The sequence below is a fragment of the Phalangium opilio genome, unplaced genomic scaffold (assembly GCF_054372755.1).
Source record: "Phalangium opilio isolate 3A_F unplaced genomic scaffold, DU_Popi_V2 ptg000011l_1, whole genome shotgun sequence".
Taxonomy (NCBI): domain Eukaryota; kingdom Metazoa; phylum Arthropoda; class Arachnida; order Opiliones; family Phalangiidae; genus Phalangium; species Phalangium opilio.
Window position 1 is genome coordinate 702,392 of NW_028324147.1, and position 25,060 is coordinate 727,451.

Consider the following 25,060-nt stretch of genomic DNA (forward strand, 5'->3'; position numbering starts at 1 on the left):
GTGACCATATAATCCAAAAGAAGAGCTAGGGCCAACGCCAGAGAGCGAGAGAGAGTCCTTTCCTTTTCGCTAATAATATATATTATATGCTGGGGCCCCCACTCCAAAAGAGGAGGTTAAAAATGCGAACGAGAGATGCTCTCCCAAAATTATATATATAATACAACCCAAAACTGAATTAATCCAAAGTTATACAAATATTCTGCCTTGACCTAAGGTCCGAAGAAATATACAGGGTGTAACGAAAAGGGAGGACCGAAGTACACTTTGTTCTATGGTCAATTTTAAGTCGAAAATGTAACTTCCGTGACCCAATAAACAAGTTACGAATGTTTCGGTGATTTACGGTTGGCCCCTTACTTGGATTAAATTAGTATTTTCTTTCCAGTTTCTTTCTCTTATTAAATTTAAGGGGTTATTCGTAAATGTTAATAACTTGTTAAAAAATCATATTTTCGATTCAACAATTGCCCTTGTAAACCATGCAGGTCCTACTGGCCATCACTTAATTTTTTTGGAAGTACACTCTTGATGACTCTAGTTTAATATACTTTTGAATAATATACCTATATATATATATATTATGAGAGAGCGTTTGAGGGTGGGTGGGAGGGGAGTCTCATCGCGTTTGGAATATATTATCTTTCTGCGATGCTTAATGTATGGGGTTGTGGGAGTATGTACAGTCAATGGTGGAATACAGAGAGAAAGAGAGAGCGGACCTGCCTAATGGTGTTGGCGCTGTTCTCCGAGTCGTTAATACCGGCGTGCTTGGACGGGGCTCTACCAACCGATTTTGGCCCAACTCTCGATAATAGCCTCTTATAATGAATCCTTGATGGCAGTTATGTTAAATTCAACCCTCCCAGCTCCCTTACCCCCTCACACACACATACCCAACTACACCATTTCCAAAAATACCATCGTCCCCTACTTTAGCCTTTCATTCTCTCTCTCTCTCTCTCTCTCTCTCTCTCTCTCTCTCCCTCCCACGCTACCGTTTCTCTTTTGGAGGAGTTTATATTTGTTTTCTACATCAACTACCTCCCCTTCTACCTATTCCCCCTCAACTATACAACCTTGTTTCATTTTGTATGTGTGTGTTGGGCCCTGGACTTTGGGTGGGTGAGAGAGAGAGTGAGAGAAGAGAGAGAGCTGGTTTTCCACTTGCCTAAGCTTTGCCGTTCACTTTCTCTCATTTAGAATAGAAGTATTGCGCATATTTTTATATATATGTATATGTATGTATGCGTATGTAATGCGTTGCATGTGCTTCGTTTAGAAATAAGCAACTTATTCTCCCCCCCCCCCTGTTTAACCATATTATCGGGGGGTTATAAACAAGGATGATGAGTACCACCCATTTATCCTGGATTGGTAAATGTTAATTTGGATGCACGTTCTGTGTATGGAATGACTTGAAAATAATAATGATAATCTGGGGGTTATCTATAGGGATCCAGGGATGTCCATACTAAGCCGGTAGCTTATTTCCAGTCGCGTATGCCATAGGTAACCAACAGTATCATGTTGTGGAGTTAACTTGTAGATGATTCATGGGATCATGGGAATGTCGTGGAGTTAACTTGTAGATGATTCATGGGATCATGGGAATGTCGTGGAGTTAACTTGTAGATGATTCATGGGATCATGGGAATGTCGTGGAGTTAACTTGTAGATGATTCATGGGATCATGGGAATGTCGTGGAATTAACTTGTAGATGATTCATGGGATCATGGGAATGTCGTGGAATTAACTTGTAGATGATTCATGGGATCATGGGAATGTCGTGGAATTAACTTGTAGATGATTCATGGGATCATGGGAATGTCGTGGAATTAACTTTTATGGAATTCATGGTAATGAGATGTAAATAAATTAGTAGAGAAATCGTGGTATAATAAGATGTAAATATCTTGTTTGGGTTTGGGTTCTTTAATTTCGTCTCCAGTATCGGAGTGTGTTTAACATCCACGCTTCATTATATGATATATATCGGGGGGGGAGGGGGGAAGGTTTTCTAATTCTATACATAAAAGACGAGGGGGTCTTACCAAATTAATTTTCTCTATTCAAAAATTTCGGGATTTTCTATTTTCTAAGCCTTTTCTCGTTTCTCATTCCTTCCCTTCTTCGCCCCCCCCCCTTTCCCCCGGTAAACCCCCCCAACTCGCTGTAGCAACGCATTTTAGGGGGCTTCTCCCCGTTCGACGGCGATTTTAAAAGAATCTTTTGTTTTAAAATTATAGACTGAACCCCCCGTCCCCTGAAACACCCCTTAGTTCTCTCTTTTATAACGTATTACAAATATACTCCATCAGTAAATTCAATTCCTTCATGAATATTGAATCACTTTTATGGTATGACAGTTAAGCAAGCCCGTTCTGTAACGCGTATTCTCTTAGAATTCATTATTCATGGATAAATTAAAATATATTCGCGGGTATGTGTATATAGTTTAAAAGTAGAGAAGAGGGGACGGGCCTCCGGTTCCCCTGACACAATCCCGTTTCCCCCCCTCCCTAAAATCGTACCGGAGAGAAAATTTGATAAATAAACAATAGATTTTTGGTTCGTATAGTCCCCTCCCCCCTGTATAGAGCCCCCCCTGTCCCCTGGAAAGTTTTAATCAACCTTGCAGCTGCGTTTGCGTAACAAATGAGCGCCAAACATTATTAGGAAAAGTACAGCTTCTCTTCCGCGCTCTTTCGCTTCCCGTTTCCCCAATTCTCCCTTTTCTTTTCTTTTCAATAAATTGGAGAATCTTATTTGAATTTTAGAATTAGTTTGATTTGGCTATTTGGACTTTTAAATTCGAAATAACTGCAGCTTCCCTTGGAAACCGAATCAATACCCATCGTGTTTCTATAGAAGGCTGCCCTAGCTCAATTCAGAAGGAACCTAATTATACGCCAATGCCTCGGGTCAGAGGTCAACTCGAGTGACGGCTGACTTGACCCCTGTCAGAGCTAAGATCTGGCAGTCTGTCCCGAGAGTGGCGACCAAGATATACCAGAATATCTGTACTAAGTTCCTCAATTCGTAATTAATTTCTGTTGGTCTATTAAGGTTAAAGGTCAATTCGCCGTTGGTCGTTAGCGCCCTCTGATGAACGCGTACTTATCATTGTAAACCTACGTTAAGTGTTCCAGACGTTTGGAGCAGAGTTTTGACTGTTAAACCGTCAAACGGGGAGACTAATTTATCCCGATATTCTTTCTCTTTATCTATCTCTCTCTCTCTCTCTCCCTCTCCCTCCCTCTCTCTCAGTATTGGAGAGATGATAATTCGTTACTTGTATCGGAAAATGTATATAGGGGAAAAAGTGTACTCTTTTATTAAAATGAAATTGCGATAACTTTCAAATTATTGGATTGTCAGATATTAATAAAAAATGGCAAGTTTCTCTCCTATAATGATCCTTGTGGGAATTCCGCTAGCAGCATCCGAGAGAATTTTTCTTTTCTTCTAGGCCTAGCGCCACCACTATCTCCTAACACCTCTTAAACACGGTGTCAAATAGGGGGCCATACATAAAGCTCTCCAATGTTCGTCAGGGTGGTTTAAGCGACCTCTTGAACTGTGTTTGTACAATGTCACCCACGCAATTCTCGGGACCTAAGTTGAAATAACTTTGAAAGAAAGTTCCCGCGTCTCATTTCGAGCAACAACCCAATCGCGGAACCTTGACAATGTTACGACATTAGAGGCGGATTAATTCGTAGAAGAGAAAGTAGTACGGGTCGTGAAAAATAATGTTTGACATCGTTAAAGAGAAGTGAATTTTTTTGTTGGCGTAATTTAAGAGACGAGGTCATTTAAACGCCCGGGGAAGTTACCACGTAACCCTCCGCCCGTATAGTGACAATTTTCGCAAACATGTTTCAATAAATATAAGATGAATATTAGAAAAAAATTTATGTTGATTTAATTTTCAAGGTTTTATTTTAAATTAAAACCACTCCCAATTTTTACGACAAACTTAAAATAAAAAACTCCTTAAATTAGGCCTAATTTCTTATAAAATTAATAAGCGGCGGCCCTTCCTCCCTCCATCCATTTGAATAATTTATTTTTGACACGGTTCCTCTAAAATTTTTAAAAGAATATAATTAATAATTGGCCTCCGCGTCGTCGATCTCTCCTGAACCACCACCATCCAAGGAACAGGAATCCTCATCAGGAGAAAAACTCTCTCTCGCTATGTGGGGGGGGGGGTGTTATTTCCCGCCCCCTGTTTCCTCCTCGACTCCCTCATCAAGCAAATGAATCCTACGTCATTTTCCGAGTAAAAAGGGTGTTCTCCCCCCCCCTCATTTGAGTTCCTTTTACCGAAGTAGTCCTCTCTCTCTGGCCAGTCGCGCGCGCATAATAATTCTGGCAACACACCCCCTGATTACCATAATGAGTCCGGCTAACATTATCAAGCGACCCCCTCTTTTGAAGGAGAGGCCGAGTTCCTTCGTTTCAACCGATTTTCCTAGCCCTTCTTTTTGCCCAACCCGCCTGCACTGCACTGCCCCGCCGTCTTTTTACTTTTCTCGAGCGCTTTTGGATGGTTGGAGCGAGAACCTAGAGAAGACTGCGGACTAAATAGTAGCGGCCGCCGGTCAGCACCCAGGAAGCTCTTTGTTCCTCGTGGTGACTTTGGTCACTCTACGCCGCTTTCGTACACTCTTTTATTTAACGGAACGGAACTCTAACGCGATTTTTACGCTCTCTCTCTCCTGGCAGAGATTTTTCTGCCCGCGCGCCGCTTTTCTCTCTTCAGCCTCTCTCTTTCTCTTTCTCTCTCGGACTAGAGAGGCAGAGTGGAGTTGCGGCGGAGAACAACTTGACTGACTCCCTGGTGTTGGTTTCTCGGCAACGCGCGCCATTTCTCTCGTTTATAAAAAAATCGCGTACAGAAAAAGTAGTGCCAACACTCTCCGGACCTTTGGTATTTTTTTTTTTTTTCGTAATTCTCGCGGAGGTTTGGTTACGACACCCCGCGGTCGTCTACGGCGCATATTCCGGAATCTTTACGAGGGTCTGGAATTTGTTTGTACGTAGCTACTCCTCAGGACCCGGAGCAGACTGACTGACTCAGTCCGGGAAGAGGAAAAGGATTTTTTCTCTCCAGGACTAGTAGCGTTTTTTTTTAAGGGTGGGAGTTTCCCCATCCTGACGTCATTGACTCTGACGGTGCGTGGGTGACGTAGTTAACTGGCTTGACGCCAAGGTCTCATCGTCGTCATCGTCGTACCACCCACCCCATTCAGCGCGCGCGGTTTCAGTTTGTTTGTTTCGGTTTCAAACTTTGTTGTCGCGGAGTGGAATAGGAAGAGGCGCGTGGTCGCGTCGCGTGGCGTCGTGACGGATACGTTGTCAGTGTTTTCATCGATGGATTGAGCTCGAGGAGGACTTAATAAGGCTTTCCAAACGGATTTAACGCTGCGAAATTCGAGCAGGAGGAACGTGGTGGCGAGGAAAATGACCGCTTTGGACGGTAATGAACCTCAGTCGGTTGGAAATGGAGCCACCGCCGCTGCCACTTGTACGGCACCCGTCGCTCATGGACGATCAAAACACATTTCCAACCGTAGACGGTCCACGTCCCCAGCACGCGGAAGTTCCTTGATGCACGCCCTCAAAAGCGAACATCAGGTACCACAGTTACCCCCCCCCCCCTGATATTCTGATTCTATGTCCTCCCCACAACACTTACTTCAGCGTAATGTCAGTCTTAACCCGTGGTCACTAGAGTCTCGAGAGGATGGTAGTCGGAGCAAGCTGCTCAAATACTATACGAAGTCATATTTTCGTATCTTCCTTGATGGTTTGAAAATGGGGCCTTATTATATATTAGTGAGAGAGTTGTGGTTAAAAAAGTCATTATTTCAACATTCGCTATTTTGATTCGAATCTTTAAATAATAAATAGGCGTCGGATTTCGTAAAGTTTATTTGTACGTATTCCAAAAACATCCATTTAATATTCAAGAAAAGGATCATTAGGAATGTTTTTGTTAACCGCGCTTGTTTATGATGAAACATTTCTATATTAATATCGCTCTCTGTTTGTTCTTCGTACAAATCAAACTGCAGGGCAACTCTAGATTAGGGGCAATCGGTTTTTCATTATCTAGAGTTTCTGAGTTTTGTCATTTTGTCGTCGTCATTCGATTTCGATTTAAAAGTCGTTTTTAAATCTATTTAATATACTCTCTCTTATTTCAGTATTCGCGCGGAGTTAGCGCGCGCAAAAAGTATTTAAACTTGACGGAAATCTAGTAGATTAACATTTAAATTGTTGACAATATTATTCTTGTAATTAACGATGTTTAATTTAATTCGAGTTCATTTTTAACTATTAGTTAGTTAGGCGGGAATTGTTAATGATAATTTAATGACGTTTCTTTTAAAAATGTTATAATGACTATTATTAAATAATGCAGAATGGATCCGTGAATAATCGCGTTTCCGAGTCGACTCGTCGCGATAATATGGTGTCGATGACGGGGACACCGTTGAGTAACGGTGGTCTGGTCACCATGGCTACTCCCACTAGTTTGGCCGAGCAGCTTCTGGTCGCCGTGCAAAACCTCAGTGCCAATGGTTACGTGCAAGACCATCACACGGACGAAGCCAAGTCGGATTACGGTTAGTCTCTGGTCTAGGCAATAATTAGGCTTATCTAGGTTTTTTGGGGTCCCTGACTTAACTTTAAGGGTTAATGACAGGGAACGGTCAGTTCTCGAACAACAACAACAACAACGGGTCGGCGCAAGCTTTAAACAACTCTGCCTTGAATAGTCTGTTGTCGGGCTCGAATCCTCAACTGGCCAACGTTTTGGGTTTGGCCGGTCTCCCTCAAATGGCCGCTTTAGCCAATATCCCCGGATTGGCCAATCTGGGGGTCGTTGGTCAGTTGGCTGCCGCCGCCCAAGTTGTCCAGGCGGCGGCCAACAATAACGCGCACAATGCCGCCAACAACGGCATTCAACAGCAACTCAATCATCAGCATCAAATGCAACAAGCCGGCGTTTTAGTAAGATTCTTCTATTCGTTTTAGCCCCATCGACTCGCCCAGCCTCAATTTCTATAAAGGTTTTAATTTGTAATCGCTTTCAATCAGTTACAATCGGCGAATCAAACGATACCTCAGTCACAAATGGCCAATAACGGTACGCCTCAATTCATTTTAGCCGGTGGTCAACCCATTCAGGGCATTCAGGGAGCTCAGTTACTTATACCAACCTCATCGGGTAATTAAACAAACTCCCTCCGCTCTTAATTAGTGATTTTTTCCACGGTAATTATTCTAAATGAATGAATTAATTAGGGGTGGCGACTCAACAAATCATTACCATCCCTATCACTCAAATGATGACCAATCAGATGGTCCAATTAGTGTCCAATAATGGTCAAGTTTTAACGACGAGTTTAGGCAATTTACAAGCCTTGAACCAAAATACTTCATCATGTAGGACACGCTTATAACCTTCCTTAACTTAACTATTAATTAACTAGTGTTTAATCAATTTACCTCCGCTAACGAATCAAGCTGTCCAAACGCCATCGGTCATTAACGCGGGAAATTACTCGAATCTAAATGGTCAAGTGCCTCAGATTTTAACTAATCCGGCTGGTCAAGTCATCGCCATAGGTTCTCAGGTTAGTCTCGGATCGGAACAAAACGCGTTGACGCCATTTGTCGTCAAATGTTAAAAGAATGGGTGCTTGAATCCTTAGCAACAACTGTTGGCGCATTCTCTAATGCCGTCAAACGCCAACGGGACGAGTAACAACTCGACGGTTCAACTTCAAAGCCCTTTACCGGCTCACCTCCCCGCTCAATCGAGTCAACAACTCGCGCACAACAATTCAGTCAGGCAACAATCCATGGGAAACGGGAACAACCATCAAAACAATACCGGATTGAACCTCGTCTCCCCCTCGAAACAGCAGGTTGATTTAAACGTCATAGGTCTACGATATAAGGGTCGGTTTTGCCTAACCTAAAAGTTGCACTTGCAGCAGCAACACAATTCGGACGTATCCCTCCAAGCCGCGGTCAACCTGGCCACGTTAGAGGCTCAATTGTCTCTCAATCCCATGGTCGCTCACTTGAGTTCCCTTCCCAAGCAACAATTATCACCTCCCGTTAGTACATACCTTCTATCTTCCCTAATTACCGAGACATTGAAATTTGGTTAAAATTGCGCCCTCAGAGTGTCTCGAGCACAACGTCGTCTCTATTGGACAATGGCGAGACGATAAACCAAACGGAAGCCAATATCGTTGACGGCATTAATTTAGAAGAAATCAAAGAATTCGCTAAAGCTTTCAAAATCCGGAGGCTTTCTTTGGGTTTGACGCAAACTCAGGTTGGACAAGCTCTCAGCGCCACCGAAGGTCCATCTTATAGCCAAAGTGCCATCTGTCGGTCAGTACCTACCTATCTTTCGTCCTTTTCGTTCGTTCTCTTCTTGTCCTTGACCGGGACAATGTGACTGACCCTCGACTTAGGTTTGAAAAGCTCGACATCACGCCAAAGAGTGCCCAAAGGATCAAGCCCGTCTTGGAAAGGTGGATGAAAGAAGCCGAGGAAAGATACAAGAACGGAGCCCAAAATCTGACCGAGTTTATCGGCAGCGAACCCACCAAGAAACGAAAAAGAAGGACGTCCTTCACTCCGGCCGCCCTCGAAGTATTAAATATATTTTTCGAAAAGAATACTCATCCCTCAGGTAAGAGTCTATTTTTGACCTACACACCTCCCTTGGCGCATGCACTCAGTATCAAGTGTCGTCGCCATATTTATTTTACGACTTTGGGGGTTTAGGCTCTGAAATGACTGATTTAGCGGAAAAACTGAACTATGATCGTGAAGTTGTCAGGGTATGGTTTTGCAACAAACGTCAAGCTTTGAAAAACACTATTAAAAGACTGAAAGGAGCCGTCTAACCTCATCAATCCCGCGAGTGTCCCCCACCTCAAGCCCTTTGGGACAAACATTACGCTTACAATCTAAAGAATACTCAATTCTCGGGACGCGCATTTGGTCAGGGAAGGACCAACAACCAATCAAAGCTTAGAACACGCGCTCCTTCAATCATCATACCTCAAGACATTTTGGTTTTTAGTGTATAAAAGGCTGAACAACGTTGAATAGCAATAAGGTCGTCCAATTAACTAGAAGATTAACTAATTTCAAGTAAGAGAAAAGGTGAAACCCTCCACCCCCGGAATATCAAAAGAAATACCCAATCTATTTTTATCTACGTGTAGATATTCGAATCTAACAAAAGTTACAAAACACCCCCTAAATGGGACGGGCAAACGTTACGGCAATTTTTAATTAATTAATTAATTTTAAAGAATCAAAATTATTTTTAATAAGAGCTTAAGTTTTTAGTTATTATTGTTTTATTTTTAATTTCCCGCTCCTACCCATATTTTTTAATTATTTTCTAAGTCGAATTCAATTACCACCAGTCACGCTTAAATTTAGTTTATTTTTGTGCCAAATTTATCACACTAATTTTAAACAGGTAAGTCCATTAAGTACTTGTCCTCAGCGACACTAAGCTCGTAAGTAGGACAATCCTAATTAATATAAGAAGAGCTCGGGACGCGTTTAGTTTAGTTCAAGGCCATATTTTGCCCTATGCAGTAAAAATTAATATTTCGGACTATGCAAAACATTTTCTCAGTCATTTGAAACTGCAAAACAGAAATATTTTACAACAACAACAACTTCGAAATAATAATAAGCTTTTTCATATCGAAATTTTCGTTAGTTTTACAAGATGTAAGCTAATTTATGTACGTATTCATTTTTTTTTTGTACCGGTTGTGATTTTTGGTAATGAAAGAAACGGTTTAACGAAGCATGCCGCCGCGACTCTCAGTGTTAAAAAGTATTATTACTCCACGCATTTTTCAAATCATTGTTCCACCCACCCACCCACCCACCACATCCTATCGAATGTTTGTACATAAACTAAAACCGAGTTAATTGTGCTTTTAATTTTCATCTTTTTAATGTTCATTACAATATTATTGTAAATATATTTAAAACATCAACACTCCCATTTTAGCAATTTTTAAGTTTACAATTGTAAAAGTTTTCTTTTTGGATCAGGATATCAACCCTGTCTAATGAGCGGACAATAAATGTTCTTATTTTTAATTAATTTTACTCGTAATTATTTCATTAAAAATTTTGCGTTAAGTTTAAGGTGCAGCCATCGGAAGCATTGAGTAGAGAAATTCATCACTAGGCCTAGAGTAGTAGAGTGGCCTTTCGATTAACTATATCACGCGCTTGTGGCGCCATCCCGCTGCAACCAAGGGAACTAAAAGAAAAGGCGGGAAATTTGACTGATTTAAACATAAAGAATACATGTATTTATACGTTTCTTATCTAGGCTTCGAGATGGCGACACCATCAGATGATGGACAGATGATTGGAAATGAACTGAACTGAATTCACTAGTCTGGGAGCAGACGAAAACTCTATGGTCGTAATTTAAAACCGGTGGCTATTCTTCGCGCATCTGTTAAGGTTACTCGAGTAAATATATTTAATTTATGGCGGTAATAGTTAAAATTTAGCGTATTTTACGTTAATTGTTAATAAAAAATGGGTAAAACGGCGAAATCAAGTGGTAAAAATCGGGGGAAGCCCGTGCAAGAAGTGAGTGACCAAGGCTTACGTAGTTTGACATTTAACTACACGCCGTTTAAATGTCTACTTGTCATCGTGTTAGGTAAGTTAATTACTCTAATTAATCAATTTGTACGCGATCTTTATTGTAAATTACGTCGTTTTCAAATCAACAGCCCTTTTTTTCGGAGTTTTAAACAGGTAGACCTAAAATTTGTTATTAAAAACCCTCTGTATCCTGACAGATGTTTGTTCATTTCACTTTAAATAGCTACCACGAATACACAATGTTTGAGAACGATAGACATTTTTCTCATTTGTCATCTTTAGAAAGGGAAATGACTTTTAGAACGGAAATGGTCAGTCCCACTTCTTCCATCGCGTAGTGACCATAAATCATTTGAAATATTATTTAGGGACTCTATTTTTCATTTTACAAATCTGTTGTGGAAGCCCCGTCTTTTCTAAGTGGTTTAAACCAACTTCTACATTGTAATTTAACGGAATATCCCAAAACTATTAACGTAGTTAGAAAATACAATGTTTTCCCAGAAGTAAGTCCTACTGGAGTTGACACTAAGCCATCAGAACTGAGTCTCAGTTTGTTTATAATTTATTTCAGATCATATTAGGGTGGGCTTTTAGGGTTTTTAAGTCTGTAAGCGACTATTTTAATTTGAAAACTAAAGAATGTTGGATGGTAGACAGAGGACAGGATTTTGAAGAAGTTGAGAGTTGCGAGGGGATCGGGGATTACCATTATTTCTATGTCTTGGCAGTTTTTAGTTGGAATTCCCTCGTATCCTCTCTCATATTTCTTTATGGAATTTTACTAAGTGATTCTTTACTCGGTGGATTTATAGCCGTTTTATCATTCTTTTTTAATCATGGAGAGGTAAAGATTAATTATAATTATTATTATTATTATTATTATTATTATAAGTAGAAATTAACCATTTAAAAATATAGGCAACAAGAGTCCAATGGACTCCTCCTTTAAGAGAAAGTTTTGGATATCCATTTTGTTTGGCTGGAATGTTATTCATTTCATTATCCCTAAAATATCCAAATAATTATAGAAAATTATGGAGGAATTTAATTGCCTTGAGCTCTGTGGGATTTATTACAACTTGGCAGGTTTGAAAATTAAAAATAATTAAAATTGGTACAAGTTAAAAAAGTTTTTTTTTTTTAATTTTAATTGAAGTTTGCCCAGTTTCCTTTGTTAATTCAAGCCATGGCAGTTTTTGCCTTGTATTTTGCTGGATTTAGCAATCTCAGTCAATTAGAGGTTGTACTGGAAGGCCAATTAGTGAGTTGATTAATTTGTAATTAAGATAATTTAATTATAACTTTGTTATAAATGATATTATTTATTGATTGCAGTTGGGACTAGTGGGAGGTTTCATACTTCTCTTTGGGAATCCACTTCTCTTGTCATCATTTTACACCCCTTTTCTTCTCATTGCTTTTGTAAGAAGATCTCGATTAAATTAAATTTAACAAAGTCTAAAAATTCCTTTATTAATTTATTTTTTTACAGATTTTATGTAAATTGGAGAAATTTGTTTTTACAAAAGAATCAAACAATAATGTATTTGTGGCCAAGATAGCTCATCTTGTTTGTTTACTGGGAGGAACGGTTCTCTTGAAATTGACAATAGCTACCATCTTTTCTTTCAAAGATGATGTGAGTATTAATTCCCGTAATTAACTAGTTAATTAATAAAAACTGTTATTTTAATTCTTATAGAATCATATCTGGGATTTAATCCGGTCCAAGTTTACAAATTATAAAGATTTTCATACAATGCTTTATACTTGCGCTGTTGAATTTGATTTTTTAAACGAAGAAGTCAGTAATTATAATTAACTGATTCGAGTTAAATTTAATTATATTAATTATCTCATTCATTTAGAATATCACGAGTCTGGCCAAAACTCTTTTACTTCCAATCTCAATTTTCCTTATTTTAGTTACAATTTTTAAGGTACAAAATTAATTCCCAAACTAATTAATAATTAATCAAGATAATTATTGTTTTAAAATTTTTATATTAATTAGGTTTTATACAATTTCAAATCAAATAGAAGTGAATATTCCGAAGTAATAAGAATTATATTATACTTTAATTTAAGTTTCATTTAAGACGAGCTTTTCTCCCATTGGTTAGATTTTATTGGCAGTTCTTCAAACTTGTGCCTTTGGAATTATGGCCATTTTATTTATGCGTCTCAAAGTGTTTCTTACTCCAAATTTATGCATTTTAACTTCATTATTAGCCTCAAAAAAGACTTTTTCTTTCCTAACAAATCAAATATTTCGTTTGGGGGCTATTTTTCTTATTATATCTTTAATGAGCGTTAACGGACTCAGAAACATTCAAAATCAACGGGAAATAATGGGGGAATACAGCAATCTGGCCTTGGAAGAGTTATTAACATGGGTCAATAGGTCAACGCCTGCCGGTAAGCCAACCAATCAGATTACAGGGCGCCAAATTCGAACTATAAAGGAACACGTGGTTTCCTTTTCCCATTTAAAGACGCCGTTTTTTCGGGACCAATGCCAACAATGGCTAATTTAATGTTGTCAACTAGAAGGGCCATCGTAAATAACCCTTTCTACGAAGATTCCGAAATGAGGTAGGTCAATTTAGGCCTTGGTCTTCGTATTTAACAAGTGTAGTGACGTCGTAAAATATTCAGGGAAAGAACTTTGAAAGTTTACTCGCTGTATAGTCGAAAAGATCCTGAAAATGTTTATAAAACGCTACAAAGTTTAGGAGTTGGTTACGCCGTCATAGTTCGGCCATATTGCTACAATAAGAATAAGTAAAATCATACGCCAAGGCTTAGCTTCTAATTGGGATGCGATATAATTATTCGGGGGTTGTTGTTTTAGGGTTGGGTGCGCCATGATTGATTTATGGGATGTGCAGGATCCTTCCAATAAGGGAAAGACTCAATTATGTCAAAGGTTAATGGCTAACCCTTGGCCTTTCACCTTTGTTTTTCGTAATGACGAATACGCGGTACTCAAACTTTGAGTATCTGCCTCAAGCCCTCGGCCTCAATTTTTTGCATTTAAAAATAATTGTCTGACCATTAAGAAAGTGCCAATTTTTATTGTTGAAAAATAAAAATAAAAACCATTTTACAATTTTATGTACAAAAAAATCCGGTTTTATTTATTCGATATTGGTGCAGCGGATTTCTTCAAGAACGGTCTTGAATCCCCAATCCCTGTAAATTAAAAAAAGTTAAGACGTATCGGTTTGTAATTAGTTCATTTAAGCCTTTGTCAATCGGTCGGCCATGATGTATTACCTTAAAAGAGACTTCTTGCGTTTAGCGCGTACTTTGGCGCAGACGAAGCCGGCTTCGCACGGACATATCTCGTTGATGGAATACTCCAATCCACCGTCAGGTACGTAGCAACGGTGACCTTTTGGTATCAGAGATTGGCACACCTTTTCCCCGTGTTTTCGGGCGCAACACGAGTTTCGGCGACAATCACTGTCCACTTGACATCGAGCGCCTTTGTATTAATTGAAAGGACACTGATAGGTAAGTATAAGCTTAATTTTTACGGGGCCACTTAATTCCTTACCTTTGTGACCGGGTTTGGCGGGAATTTTACATTTTCCGAACATGCAAATGAGATTGTTTTCGCAATGGAAATCTTCCCGACAGTTGTCGCCTTCTTGGCGAATGACGTCGCAATACCCGTAGTGTCTGTCGCAAAACGTGTCATCGGGACACTGGGAGTCGTTCCGGCATCGAACCTTATTAATAATATCGTGTCTTTTAGCGGCTTGCTCTTTATTGATCGGGGCAAGGCGCTTAAAGACTATAAAAACGCGGTAATTACCTCTTTTAATACGTTGGTAATTGAGGAGGCGTTGTTTTCCGATTTGGAACTTTCGGTTATGTCTGGATTATTCAAAAGGAGACCGTATAAATATCCGCCGCAAACCGCTACAAACGAACTTAACCAAATTGGGGTAAAAACCGCCAAAATAACCAAGCGATTCATTACGCTCGACTTACTCTATAAATCAACTACTTCCAATGTCCGCGGTGCTTAAACTTATAGTTCTCTCTTTTCGCCAGTACTTAAGGGGTGGGGGGTCAACCTTCATGGAAGCCACTGTTGATAATAGAGACTTCTAAAGAATGTCCACCCTGAAAAGTGGTGGTGTGGCGTGCGCGAGTCCTGACCCGTCAATCATGTCCCGCGGATAATAGAGCCTCCCCCCCCTCGCCACGCCACCAGTACTTGAGTCGTCCCTCAACTGTCAATTGACGCTCCCCATCTCTACAGGTAACCTCAAAGAGATATCTTGATTCTCGGGCGAGATTGGAGGATAGGGTTTAAGTACCTTACTTATTGGAACTGTTGGGGGCCGTTTGACAAATGGGTTGTACTTGTTAAGTTGTTAACTTGTCAAAATAAAAAAAGAAAGGCAGAATACTTCGAAACTGGTCTCCTTAAAGGGGCTGTTCGACCCCTCTTCTTTTTTGTCCCACTTTTCGACAAGCCCCTTTAAGTAATGACTAATGGACTGGGATTTTTTTTTACCTTGTAAAGTTTATTAAGGGCCCTCAAAAGGTAAGGAAAATTTTGGTATTTGCGCAGCGATACCATCTTGCTAGGAACTTTGGGTACACGTGTCTTTTGAACAAATAAAACGGAATGCAGAGGTGAAATAGAAAATACATTTTATTTGGACTTTTTCAAATACAAAGCTCTACAAACTTCAGAAATATCTAAATCAGATATGGGAGGAATGCAATCCCCCTTTTCTAGGGGGATATTTTCAACAGAATGACAATCTTTAACCAGGGAAATTGATTTTAACGAAGGGGTTAAGGAATAAATCACTAATGGATATAAAACGGTGGCGAATAAGGCGATGAAAATGATGACGAAGATGGGTATTAAGATGGCCCATGTTTTATGGGGGAAATAAGTGATGCCACCCGCTTTCAGCCATTCCCCGGGAATGTAAGCCCAAATTAGGTATAAAATCAGGCAAATGTAACATCCCAGGAATAAGGCCAACCCGTAAATGCTGCGGCTCGGGTCAGGGGCTGGCGTCTTCTCATTTACCGCCATTATCAATTACTGGTGGACCAAAACGCTCAATTGTTTGGACCACCAAGTTTAAAAAGTCCATAAAACTGTTAACGCTGATTCGAAGTAATCGAGCTTCCTTGGCTTTAATGACTCTGCGTTTTAAATAATCGTGTTATTTAAAAAAGGGGGTCATCTTCCCTTTAAAAATTATTTACACTTTAAGGTGGTTGCTTTCCAAGGATAACGCCTTTGTCGCGCCACCCCGAACTGGTTCTTTGTCCACCCTCAAAGTATTGTAAGCGATTTCCGCTTCTTTCGCGCTTTTAAACGGAAAAGAAAATTCTCTAGAATTATTAGTGAAGGAAATTAGTTTAATTAGTTTAAAAACGCAATTTTTTCAAAGGATACGCTGTACACAAATCTTCCTCCATCGTTACCACATGGCAAATACGAGTTCAAACTATGGTTCAAACAGCCATCTTGGAAACGTCCCCGACTACCGTAGCAGACGAATTATCAGCTGTTTTGCCCGTTCCGCGTCCCGGCATCCCGCAGTCGCTAGCTTTTTTTCCGAAATCCGACTGAGATTTGAACCCTTTAAAATGGTAATTATGGATCGATTAACTTATTTTTCAAATTAATCTTGTACTTTAGACTTATTTCTACGCGTCTGTCCACAATTTACGATAAAATAGTTAATTTCTTATGAAATTAAACGCGAAACGTTACCGTAGTACTAAGCCTTGACGGTTGCTTAGCAACGCGAAACCAAAACAAACCACGTGGCCATTTTTAACCATATGTTTTTGACAGTTGACACGTAATTGATATTTCAGCCTTTATTTTCGTAATGAACGTAAAAATATGACGCTGTTTAAAGTAAGAGATTGGTGGAACGTTCAATGCGGAGGAGAAGGCGAGTTTGATCAGGGTCTCCTCTGCGTTTCCAACATCGATAACAACCCAGATGGAACTGGTAAACATAAAGCTAAGAGCGGGTACGGCGGTTCTCCTACAAGGTGACTTTCCTTACGAACTTGGCAGTTCGGGAGGAAAGTCACCTTGAAGGGGATCGACGGGACCCGTGCTTCGCTTTAAAATCCGAGACCACTATATAAAACCCAGAGTTGTCAAGGTGTTATACTAAATTATTTTAGACAAAATCATCGTAGCCAATCAGGAAAAAGCCCTGATTCAAATATACGAACCTAAAGTTGTTTTGATTGATACCAACAAAGAAGGAGACGCGCAAAACGCATCGGGAACTTTACAGGGTTTTCGACCCGACGATCTCTTAATAGAATATCACTTAGATAATCCAATATTACAAATAGCTTGCGGCAACTTTGTTTCGTACGTTAATTACTTAAATTAATTAAAAGAATTCCCTTCTTTCTGTCTGAAACAATTACGATCTTTAAACAGATCTTTACAACAAAATCAACTAGCGGTTCTGCACCCTAGAAAACTTTCTATCTTTAGTTTAACGGGTAATAAAGGGGCTGTTGAACATGGAACGCAATATCAAATGAAATTAGTTTACGAACATAAATTACAAAGAAGTTCTTACGCTCTGGTTACGGGTCCTTTTGGGGATGTCAAAGGTACTAAATCACTTATAAGGTTATAGCCAGCTAGCACTTTGAATAATTATTACATGGCGTGGCGGTCTTTAGGGAAAGATCTTTTGGCCGTTTTATCATTGGACGGCGTTCTTAGTTTCTTTGAGCAAGAAAGTTTCGCGTTCAGTCGATTTTTACCCGGATTTTTACTTCCTGGACCCACAACTTACGTTAAAAAAATCGATTCTATCGTGACGATATCCTCGTCGTATTCCGTTGAAAGTTTCAAGTACGGAACATTTTGAGTTTTTTTGGGACGCTTAGCTTGAATTATTTTATACTACAGATATCGAACTCTAGCCGTTGCTAAAGATCCCGAGGAAAATGAGGGCGAAGGTCCTAGAATCGCGGGTGCTCTTCAAAAAGGCAAAAGAGTCGTCGCGGACTGGACATTCAGTTTGGGTGAAAGCGCCATTGATATCGCTGTACTTGAAAATCCAAGTACATTCTCGGTCATATACGTTTTAGGTAATTGTCAGTCGCGTCGGTCGGAACGTATCCCAAGATTGGTTTAAATACTTGGAATTGTTGTTATTTAGGAAAAAGAAATTTATTCGCGCTAAAAGACAATGGCACCCTTCACTGGATGAAGAAACTAGATTACGAGCCCTGTTGTTTTTTGCCGTATCACGGCTTTGAAATGGCCAACATGCTTCTAGTTTGTACCGTCAATCGCACCATGCTAGTTTACAATGAACAAACGATGAAATGGGCGGCCCAATTACCGATTGTCCCCGTCTCCGTCAAAAGATGCGCTTTAAACTCCTTGGAAGGGGTCATAGTTACGCTGGGAGTTGAGGGAACTTTGGCCGCCTCCTATTTAGGGACTGATCCTTCGTTACTAGTCGCTCCTCCGCCCAATGACACGCAGGAGTTGAATTACGGCGACGCTGAAAAGGAATTGAAACAGTTGAAGGCCATCATTGGAGGAACCATGAATGATAAATGTACTTACGCGAGTATTTACGCAATTTTCGCCATTGTTTTCAACGATGTTGAATTTATTTTTCAGCGACAATGCCTACTTTTAGTCAAAATCTGAGCGTTCAATTATCGGTTCATTCGCCCCCTGTCAATCCAGGCGAGATTCCGTCGGCGTTTATCGCGGCGCAAATTCTAGTCCGTCAAGAAAAAGTCCGCAACGTCCGCGTATCCTTTTTCGTGGCTCCCCCGTTCGCCGTTTTTCAGCCGGTTCATTGTTTCCCAGAATTGATGCCGGGGGACGCGCCCACTCAAATCAGCGCCTCGGTCTTAATCCCCGAAGGCCACGATGGCCTCTTACCATCGCTACTAAAGGTCAAAGTTACGGCGGTGTACTACAACGATTCGGACACCTCCAATCAAATTGACCAAGGAACGGTCCCGCATTTGGTTGAAAGCGTGGCCAGTCTGCCCTTAGTTATCGCTCTGCAAAGCGCCGCTCCCGTCAAAGTGGCCGCTTATAAATTAACCTTAGATACCAATAAACCCTGTGTCGATCTTCAAAAGTTATTTCCTGGTAATTACTTGAGTGGATTACCGCGAGAGGAATAGGGTTTAAGGTTATTAATTTTAACGCAGAATTATCTTGGGAAGGCTTGGTTCAAGAGAACGCCATCGCCTTTCAATTTCGTAACTGCGAAGCTCAAAATCCAGTTGTCGTTTCTATTTTAGCATCCAAAACGTCTCGTACGTAACTCAATGTTCAATTGGACAATCTTCAATAATTTGCTTTGGGTGAATTTTTAGAGCGTTATCGCGTCCAAGGCTCGACTTTCGGTTCGCTTTGGTTACCGATTGACCAGTTGATTCAACGTTTGACCAAGTACTACCATAAAGAGAAAGGTTTCAAGATAGGATTGCCGAACGCGGGTGGAGGGGCCCAGTTACCGTTGGCCGAATTTATGGCGGAAGTCGAGGATCATTATCGAGCTAGAAAACAAAAACAACAATTGGACGAAATGTTGACGCAATCGGCGGCCCAATTTCGCATCATTCAGAAGAGACTTTTGATCAAAACGAAGGACAAGAGCGCCTTGCCCTTGAATAACTTAGACGTCCTATTGGAGGCGTCCTACCATCAGGTAATGACGTCACCGTGTCCTGTTTTTATTTATTTATCGCATTTGCGCGGTTGCAGTTACTAAATCTGTCGGAAGCGGCTTGGCGTAGCTTAATCCAAATCGAAACGACGGGATGCTCGTTAGCGTGTTCGGCTTCGTTAGTTAAAACGCTGGCCATCTTGCAACAAAAGGAAGGCACCGTCCTGGACCTTCAAAGACGCGTTTTGGAAGCTTCCCTGAGTGACTTGTCGCTTTACAACAGTATTTCCGGATCCGAACAAGTAATTCCATTTTAAAAGTGATCCATTCTAGGGGAGGGTTTTTAATCGAATCGTGGACGTCACTCGCAGGGTTGGGAAGAACAAACGCACGCGGCTTTAATTCATTTAATCAATCCGGGCGAAAATGGACACACTTTGGGCAAAGCGCAATCGTTGTCCTTCTTGCAACCTCAGGATTTGGCTCGACTCCGCAAACACTTGACGCTCGTTTTGACCAGAACGAGTAAAGGAACGCTATTACCCAAAAATAAAGACGCCCAAGATGAGGAGCGAGTTGAAGAAAGTAGCCCCGAGGATGAACCTCAACGCGATATCGCCGATGTTGACTTATAAAGGACCAAAGACGACACTGATCAAAGTAATCTCCGGCCATTCACCATAGAGTAAGATACGAAATTGGTGGTGTTTATTAATTAAAATTGTTTGTCATCGTTAATTGTTTCGTGGATTTTCTTTAATGAAATAAGAAAATCAGTCCTTTATTTTCTAAGTTTATTTATTGAGACACAATCGTTACATTAATTAAATACCCCCGGGTGATTAATTGCATTATTTAATTTTTACTAATTAAGTTTTATACACGGATGTACAGCATAATTAACTAATTTCTAACAATCAATTAGCGGGTGGGCGAGAAAAGAACTTAATTACAGTCAAAAATGCAAAAAGCCTAAAGAGTAAAGAATTTTGAAAGCTAAAATGAGATAAAATTATTATTACTAATTAGTTAATTACTTAATTTTCTATTTTCATACAAGTTATATTATCATTATTATTTTATTTTACAATTTGACGCGAAAGAAAAGGATTAGGTAAACGTAACAACCAGGGTCTTTCTTCACTGACAGTCAATGTCTTCATCTACGTTGTTTTCATTACTTAAATAACTGAAATTTAATTTGATTTAGATTAAGGATGATTAATTTAATTTAATTTAATTAATTTTAATAACGTACTTTTTGCATTGTTCTATAGTTATCAGTGCCAATTTTTTGATGGCGTCTCGCGTGCTGCTTTTTTGTATTATCTCTTCTAGCATATCCAAACCTCCCTCTTCTTTTAATAAGGCGCAATATTTATCGGCTGTCGATTAAACGTCATGATTAATGACGTTAAACTAACGATAATTAACGTCGTACTTACCGTAAACCGCGGTTAAATTAGCCAAGGCCCAAATGGCCCAATGTTGAACTTCGGGAGTATGATCGTTCCCGAGTAATCTAAGAATGGGTTCGAAGGAACGATAATTGATGTTCCTTTTGGCCCTCAAATCCCAGCGTTCCATGGCACTGACCATCCGGTTTAACATGTCCGTTCTTCTGACGGACTTTATATTGTATTGTTCCCAAATTTCGGGTCCGTCCGAGGCGATATGCGATAAGATGCCCGCTGAATTATAAGATACTTCAATGCCATCGCTGGTACTTTCCAGTAAATCACTATTAAAGTGTTGAAAACGAGTTCATAATATTAAACACCGCGGGCGGGGGGGGGGCAAATTAAAGGTCATTTTTTACCAAAAAACCGATAAATATTCGTCCTTCATCAAACAGGATCTTAGTTCTTTCACTTCCGCTACATTCCCTAATAAACCCATCATGTTGCGTAGAAGTTCCGGTTTATCCGGGAATAACTAAAGTAGGCGAACGTCGTTAACGCCTATTAACAAATTAGGACATCGCTTAATTACCCTTAAACATCCTAAAAATAATTCCATCCCCCTTTCATCCAAAAACAATTTGCAATTGGTCGGAGTTTCGTCAGTCACATTCCACATGGTACTCCAAGCGGTTTCCATCACTTCGTCGCATAAATGACGATTCATTCTTGATTTTATTAACTGCAACATTATCTGCAAGACGCCAAGTACCTTAAACAATTAGGATCTCTAAAGACGTTACGTAAATGTTTGCCGCTCTCTCTCACTGTGACGGCGCCTTTCTTGCCAACGAGTTGTTTCTGAATGCCGTCAACTTGGCAAGCCAAACTGTTGATCAGATAGATTCCTATTCTCTGAACAAAGTCGTCTTGATCTTCTTGCCCCACAACGTACAGTAAGATATCAACCAGACGAACGTAATCAAAGAGCTGCAATCATCAACATTAATCGACTGCGTTGCTGGCGACGCGACAGCCTCGCGCGCGCGTCTTACCACGTCTTGAGGTATTTTAAAATGAATCAAGGTAAGGCAACCGTTTCTCAGCATAGTAGTGTCGTATCTGTGAAGGTGCATGGCGTCTAACAAAGTTTTGATAATAATTTTCTTCATTTTGATTGTGAAATGATTCTTTTCGTCACTTTTGACGATGTAGAATAAGGAGGCGCTGCCAATTTAAAAGTTAATTATAATTAACTTCGTTATAAAGGAGAATAACGATTACCTTCCCGCGATTTGCACGTGTTTTTCGCCTACGTGTCGCCTCATGGCCACCAGAACCACGTCCAGGGCTAATCTAGGGTTGCAACACGATTCGTAACGAAATAAATGAAACAAGTCGTTTAAGACTTTCTGTAGTAAAGGGGGACGGTCGTAGTAAGTTTGAGCGGCGATCATTATTTGCCGTTCATTCGCGTCTCCGGCAATCTTTAAACAAAAAACCGAGTTTATACCAAATTTTCTCTAAATTGCTTCAATGCTCGCTTACTCTTAGCGCGGGAATGTGGTGTCGATAACAGGCTTCGTGAGCCGTATTTAATAAGCCTAAAAATTCCAGCGGTCGATCCACTCGACTTTTTAAACCGGGGATATCGGTCATTCTTAAATCCTGAACAGGTGCGAGAACCGTCCCTTCCCCGTCACTGGGGCTAAAAATGCAGTCATTGTTACGACGTTTTAGACGCGATTAAGGGGGGGGGGTGTTTGAAGTTTATTTACAAACCTAGTAGACTCATTGGGACTACTTCGTTCTTGAATGCCAGTACCGGCTAAATTTGTTCCAGATATATCCAGAGATACCAGATGTGGTAATTTAGTGACAATCTGTCTCAGGACAGTGTTGGGATGTTTATAATGACCGTATTTTTCGTTTGACTGTGAGATATCTAAGTGTCTTTAGAGGAGAAATGAACGTGTGTTTATGTTGTTTACGAGATTGAGGGGGAAAGGGTCAGTGAAATCTGTTTGTACCGTAAGTTTGAAAGCTCCGTGATATTTTCTATGGCATCTTGAAGTCGTGGCACGTCGAACAGGCAAAGAAAAAGCAATTGCTTATGGGGTAGCAGGTATTTCAGATCGCCCAAGTTGTAACAATTGGATAAATCTAAATGCGTCAAATGGTTTAAGGAGCGAAGGAGGAGTGGGAAATACTGCCTTTCGACAGTGGCACTCAGTCCTTTTATCACTAATTTGCGTAGATTAGGACCTCTAAGAATGTAGCCTCTATGGCGATAATTTGACAGGATTTTAGGTAAACATTCTTCCAACGATTCGTCTTCCGTTTCCTGGATGGGTTCTAAAGTTTCGGGGAAAATCTGAACGGCGGTCCCCACGGTTAAGGAAACCAAATCGGTTTTTGCGTTGTTGATTTTTTTCAAAGTGTTCTGAGTCACTTTTGAACAGTTGGATATGTCCAGTTCGGCTAAAGGGTGCCTGGTAATTATATTGATGCCTTCGTCCGTCACGACGCTGTCGTGTAAATTAACCCGAACTAAACGGGACGTCGAAGGATCTTTGAATAGGTTTAGGAACTTGTCATCTATGATTTTATCCAAATCTTCCGAGTACAAGTAGAGCATGCGTTCGCAAATTTCCGCGGGTAAAGTGATTCCATTGCACAAATTATATTCCCCACTTTCTTCGTTTACGTAACACAGATGAGTGCGATTTTTAAGGCAGAATTTTAAGCAAATATCTACGAGAGAATCTGGAACGTAGGGCTCCCAAACGCTAACCATTCCAAGAGCCAACATGGCTTCTCCCAAGGTTAGTAAAGTATAAAATCGCTATAATAGGTTTGCTCAATCAAGGTCAAAAGCTTATCTTTTTTAAAGATTGTTCATTGGCTGTTAGTTTTGACGTCACTGAGAGACCCAAAAAACAAACGGCTCGATGATTTTGAATTTGTGATGGCTGGTTGATTGGATTTAGAGTAAAGATAGAGTGCCAATTTTATTGAATTGTAAGTTTTTAACTCTTGAAATTGATCTGTAGATTATCTTAATTAGGTTTTTAAACGTTACATCCGTTGAGTTCTTATAAATTTAAAGTTAAAAGTAGCGCAATGGGCAAGGCTTATGGTAAAGACTTTGGGTATGGTTTTGGACGTTTGGCGTTTGGGTAATAACAAAAGTAGATAAATTGGTAATAATTTCTGTTGAAGAACTTTAAGAAGTTGTGCCATTATGATAATTTCTGTCAGAACTTTCTCTATACGGTTGTAATTTAATAGATTATAATTATTTTCTATTTAGGGAAGGTGTAAATTGGTAAATAATGCCGGGAACAAGATGTGCAGTTGCCGTGTGTAACAATAGTCTGCTTAAAACCAAAAATAATAAGTCTACAGCCAATATTCGTTATTATTCTTTTCCTAAAGAACCTGGGCTTAGAAAAATTTGGGTCAACAAATGTAGAAGGGTTGGGAAATGGAATCCATCGACTAGTCGAATCTGTTCCAAACACTTCAAAGATGATAATTTTGAACGTGATATGCAAGCGGAACTTTTAGGGCTTCCTGAACGCAAAGTGTTAAAGTTCAATGCAGTGCCAACTGAAAACTTATTACAATGTAACACTGGAAAAACTGCTTCTCTGTGTGACAGAGAGGCAAGGTTATGTAGAAGAAACAGAAGAAAAACTGCCCAAGATATCATAGCATCAACGTCTGTTGCATCAGAAGGTAATGAAATGCCAGAAATGGTTAACAACCAAAATGCTGTGGATGTTGAAATTTCCCCAATCCAAGAAGATACACCAAGAAATCTTGTAGAAATACCCAGTGAAAATATTAATCTAATCAAGAACTTAAAGGCTAGAATAAGCTTTTTAGAAAAGAGTCGTAGTCGAGTAATTAAGCAACGTAAGCAAAAAGACACAGTAATTCGAGACTTGAAAGTACAACTTTCAATGCAAACCCTTGTTTCTAAAAGAGCTCTTAAAGACCTCAAAGCCTTAAAAACCAAGAAAAACAAAAAAGCAAAGTATAATTCAAAATTAGCTGATATTTTGCGGGTGGTGTTTTCAGATAGTCAGATAAAGAGACTTTTGGGGAAAAAAAGGGTTAATTGGGGTTCTGAGGATTTAAAAAATGCATTCACCCTGCGCTATTTTAGCAAACGAGCCTACGTATTTTTGAAAAAGGACCTTCATATTCCCCTACCAGGTCTATCTACCTTGAGAGCTTACGCCTCTAAACTAAATTTAAGACAAGGTATATTG

The 25,060-nt window shown here is 40.0% G+C and overlaps 6 protein-coding genes across 7 annotated transcripts in view; 3 read left to right on the plus strand and 3 right to left on the minus strand.

Moving 5' to 3' along the window:
• Positions 1 to 10,181, plus strand: part of pdm3 (POU-domain protein pdm3) — a 27,756-nt gene extending 17,575 nt beyond the window's left edge. Inside the window, exons 2-11 of the mRNA XM_089856974.1 lie at positions 6,438 to 6,642; positions 6,723 to 7,030; positions 7,118 to 7,247; positions 7,325 to 7,465; positions 7,547 to 7,656; positions 7,735 to 7,950; positions 8,020 to 8,145; positions 8,214 to 8,428; positions 8,512 to 8,732; positions 8,828 to 10,181. Of these exons, the coding sequence (XP_089713100.1) occupies positions 6,486 to 6,642; positions 6,723 to 7,030; positions 7,118 to 7,247; positions 7,325 to 7,465; positions 7,547 to 7,656; positions 7,735 to 7,950; positions 8,020 to 8,145; positions 8,214 to 8,428; positions 8,512 to 8,732; positions 8,828 to 8,949 (1,746 nt within the window). The 5' untranslated portion in view covers positions 6,438 to 6,485 and the 3' untranslated portion in view covers positions 8,950 to 10,181. The remainder of the gene's footprint in view (positions 1 to 6,437; positions 6,643 to 6,722; positions 7,031 to 7,117; positions 7,248 to 7,324; positions 7,466 to 7,546; positions 7,657 to 7,734; positions 7,951 to 8,019; positions 8,146 to 8,213; positions 8,429 to 8,511; positions 8,733 to 8,827) is intronic.
• Positions 10,182 to 10,472: 291 nt separating this feature from the next.
• On the plus strand, positions 10,473 to 13,834 carry LOC149709680 (protein C-mannosyl-transferase DPY19L1). The gene is made up of 16 exons (XM_089857218.1): positions 10,473 to 10,757; positions 10,831 to 10,855; positions 10,926 to 11,013; positions 11,071 to 11,208; positions 11,277 to 11,549; positions 11,624 to 11,791; positions 11,862 to 11,966; positions 12,041 to 12,127; positions 12,198 to 12,344; positions 12,408 to 12,509; positions 12,574 to 12,645; positions 12,720 to 12,761; positions 12,829 to 13,123; positions 13,201 to 13,300; positions 13,364 to 13,489; positions 13,560 to 13,834. Exons 1-16 carry the CDS (start codon positions 10,631 to 10,633, stop codon positions 13,702 to 13,704), a joined length of 2,040 nt encoding a protein of 679 aa, XP_089713344.1. The 5' UTR covers positions 10,473 to 10,630; the 3' UTR covers positions 13,705 to 13,834.
• LOC149709681 (dickkopf-related protein 3-like) lies at positions 13,763 to 14,904 on the minus strand. Its single transcript, XM_089857243.1, has 4 exons — positions 14,529 to 14,904; positions 14,268 to 14,442; positions 13,985 to 14,195; positions 13,763 to 13,900 (listed from the first exon to the last, which is right to left on the minus strand). Exons 1-4 carry the CDS (start codon positions 14,691 to 14,693, stop codon positions 13,846 to 13,848), a joined length of 606 nt encoding a protein of 201 aa, XP_089713369.1. The 5' UTR covers positions 14,694 to 14,904; the 3' UTR covers positions 13,763 to 13,845.
• Positions 14,905 to 15,362: 458 nt separating this feature from the next.
• LOC149709682 (EKC/KEOPS complex subunit LAGE3-like) lies at positions 15,363 to 16,267 on the minus strand. 2 transcript variants are annotated; one of them, XM_089857262.1, is made up of 3 exons: positions 16,146 to 16,267; positions 15,953 to 16,081; positions 15,621 to 15,889 (listed from the first exon to the last, which is right to left on the minus strand). In XM_089857262.1, the coding sequence occupies exons 1-3, from the start codon at positions 16,166 to 16,168 to the stop codon at positions 15,763 to 15,765; spliced, it is 279 nt and encodes a 92-aa protein (XP_089713388.1). In that variant the 5' UTR covers positions 16,169 to 16,267; the 3' UTR covers positions 15,621 to 15,762. The 2 variants fall into 2 exon arrangements, with proteins under 2 accessions (XP_089713379.1, XP_089713388.1); XM_089857253.1 differs by lacking the exon at positions 16,146 to 16,267 and having other exon boundaries at positions 15,363 to 15,889.
• BBS9 (Bardet-Biedl syndrome 9) lies at positions 16,206 to 20,118 on the plus strand. The gene is made up of 12 exons (XM_089857197.1): positions 16,206 to 16,342; positions 16,574 to 16,713; positions 16,895 to 17,090; positions 17,163 to 17,341; positions 17,414 to 17,588; positions 17,646 to 17,827; positions 17,899 to 18,306; positions 18,372 to 18,857; positions 18,920 to 19,027; positions 19,088 to 19,422; positions 19,479 to 19,682; positions 19,752 to 20,118. Exons 2-12 carry the CDS (start codon positions 16,602 to 16,604, stop codon positions 20,013 to 20,015), a joined length of 2,649 nt encoding a protein of 882 aa, XP_089713323.1. The 5' UTR covers positions 16,206 to 16,342; positions 16,574 to 16,601; the 3' UTR covers positions 20,016 to 20,118.
• A 42-nt stretch (positions 20,119 to 20,160) lies between these two features.
• LOC149709684 (protein zer-1 homolog) lies at positions 20,161 to 23,596 on the minus strand. Its single transcript, XM_089857207.1, has 11 exons — positions 22,811 to 23,596; positions 22,563 to 22,733; positions 22,329 to 22,488; positions 22,065 to 22,267; positions 21,836 to 22,007; positions 21,609 to 21,770; positions 21,373 to 21,534; positions 21,200 to 21,315; positions 20,826 to 21,121; positions 20,639 to 20,765; positions 20,161 to 20,569 (listed from the first exon to the last, which is right to left on the minus strand). The coding sequence occupies exons 1-11, from the start codon at positions 23,590 to 23,592 to the stop codon at positions 20,521 to 20,523; spliced, it is 2,400 nt and encodes a 799-aa protein (XP_089713333.1). The 5' UTR covers positions 23,593 to 23,596; the 3' UTR covers positions 20,161 to 20,520.
• Positions 23,597 to 25,060: the final 1,464 nt, after the last annotated feature.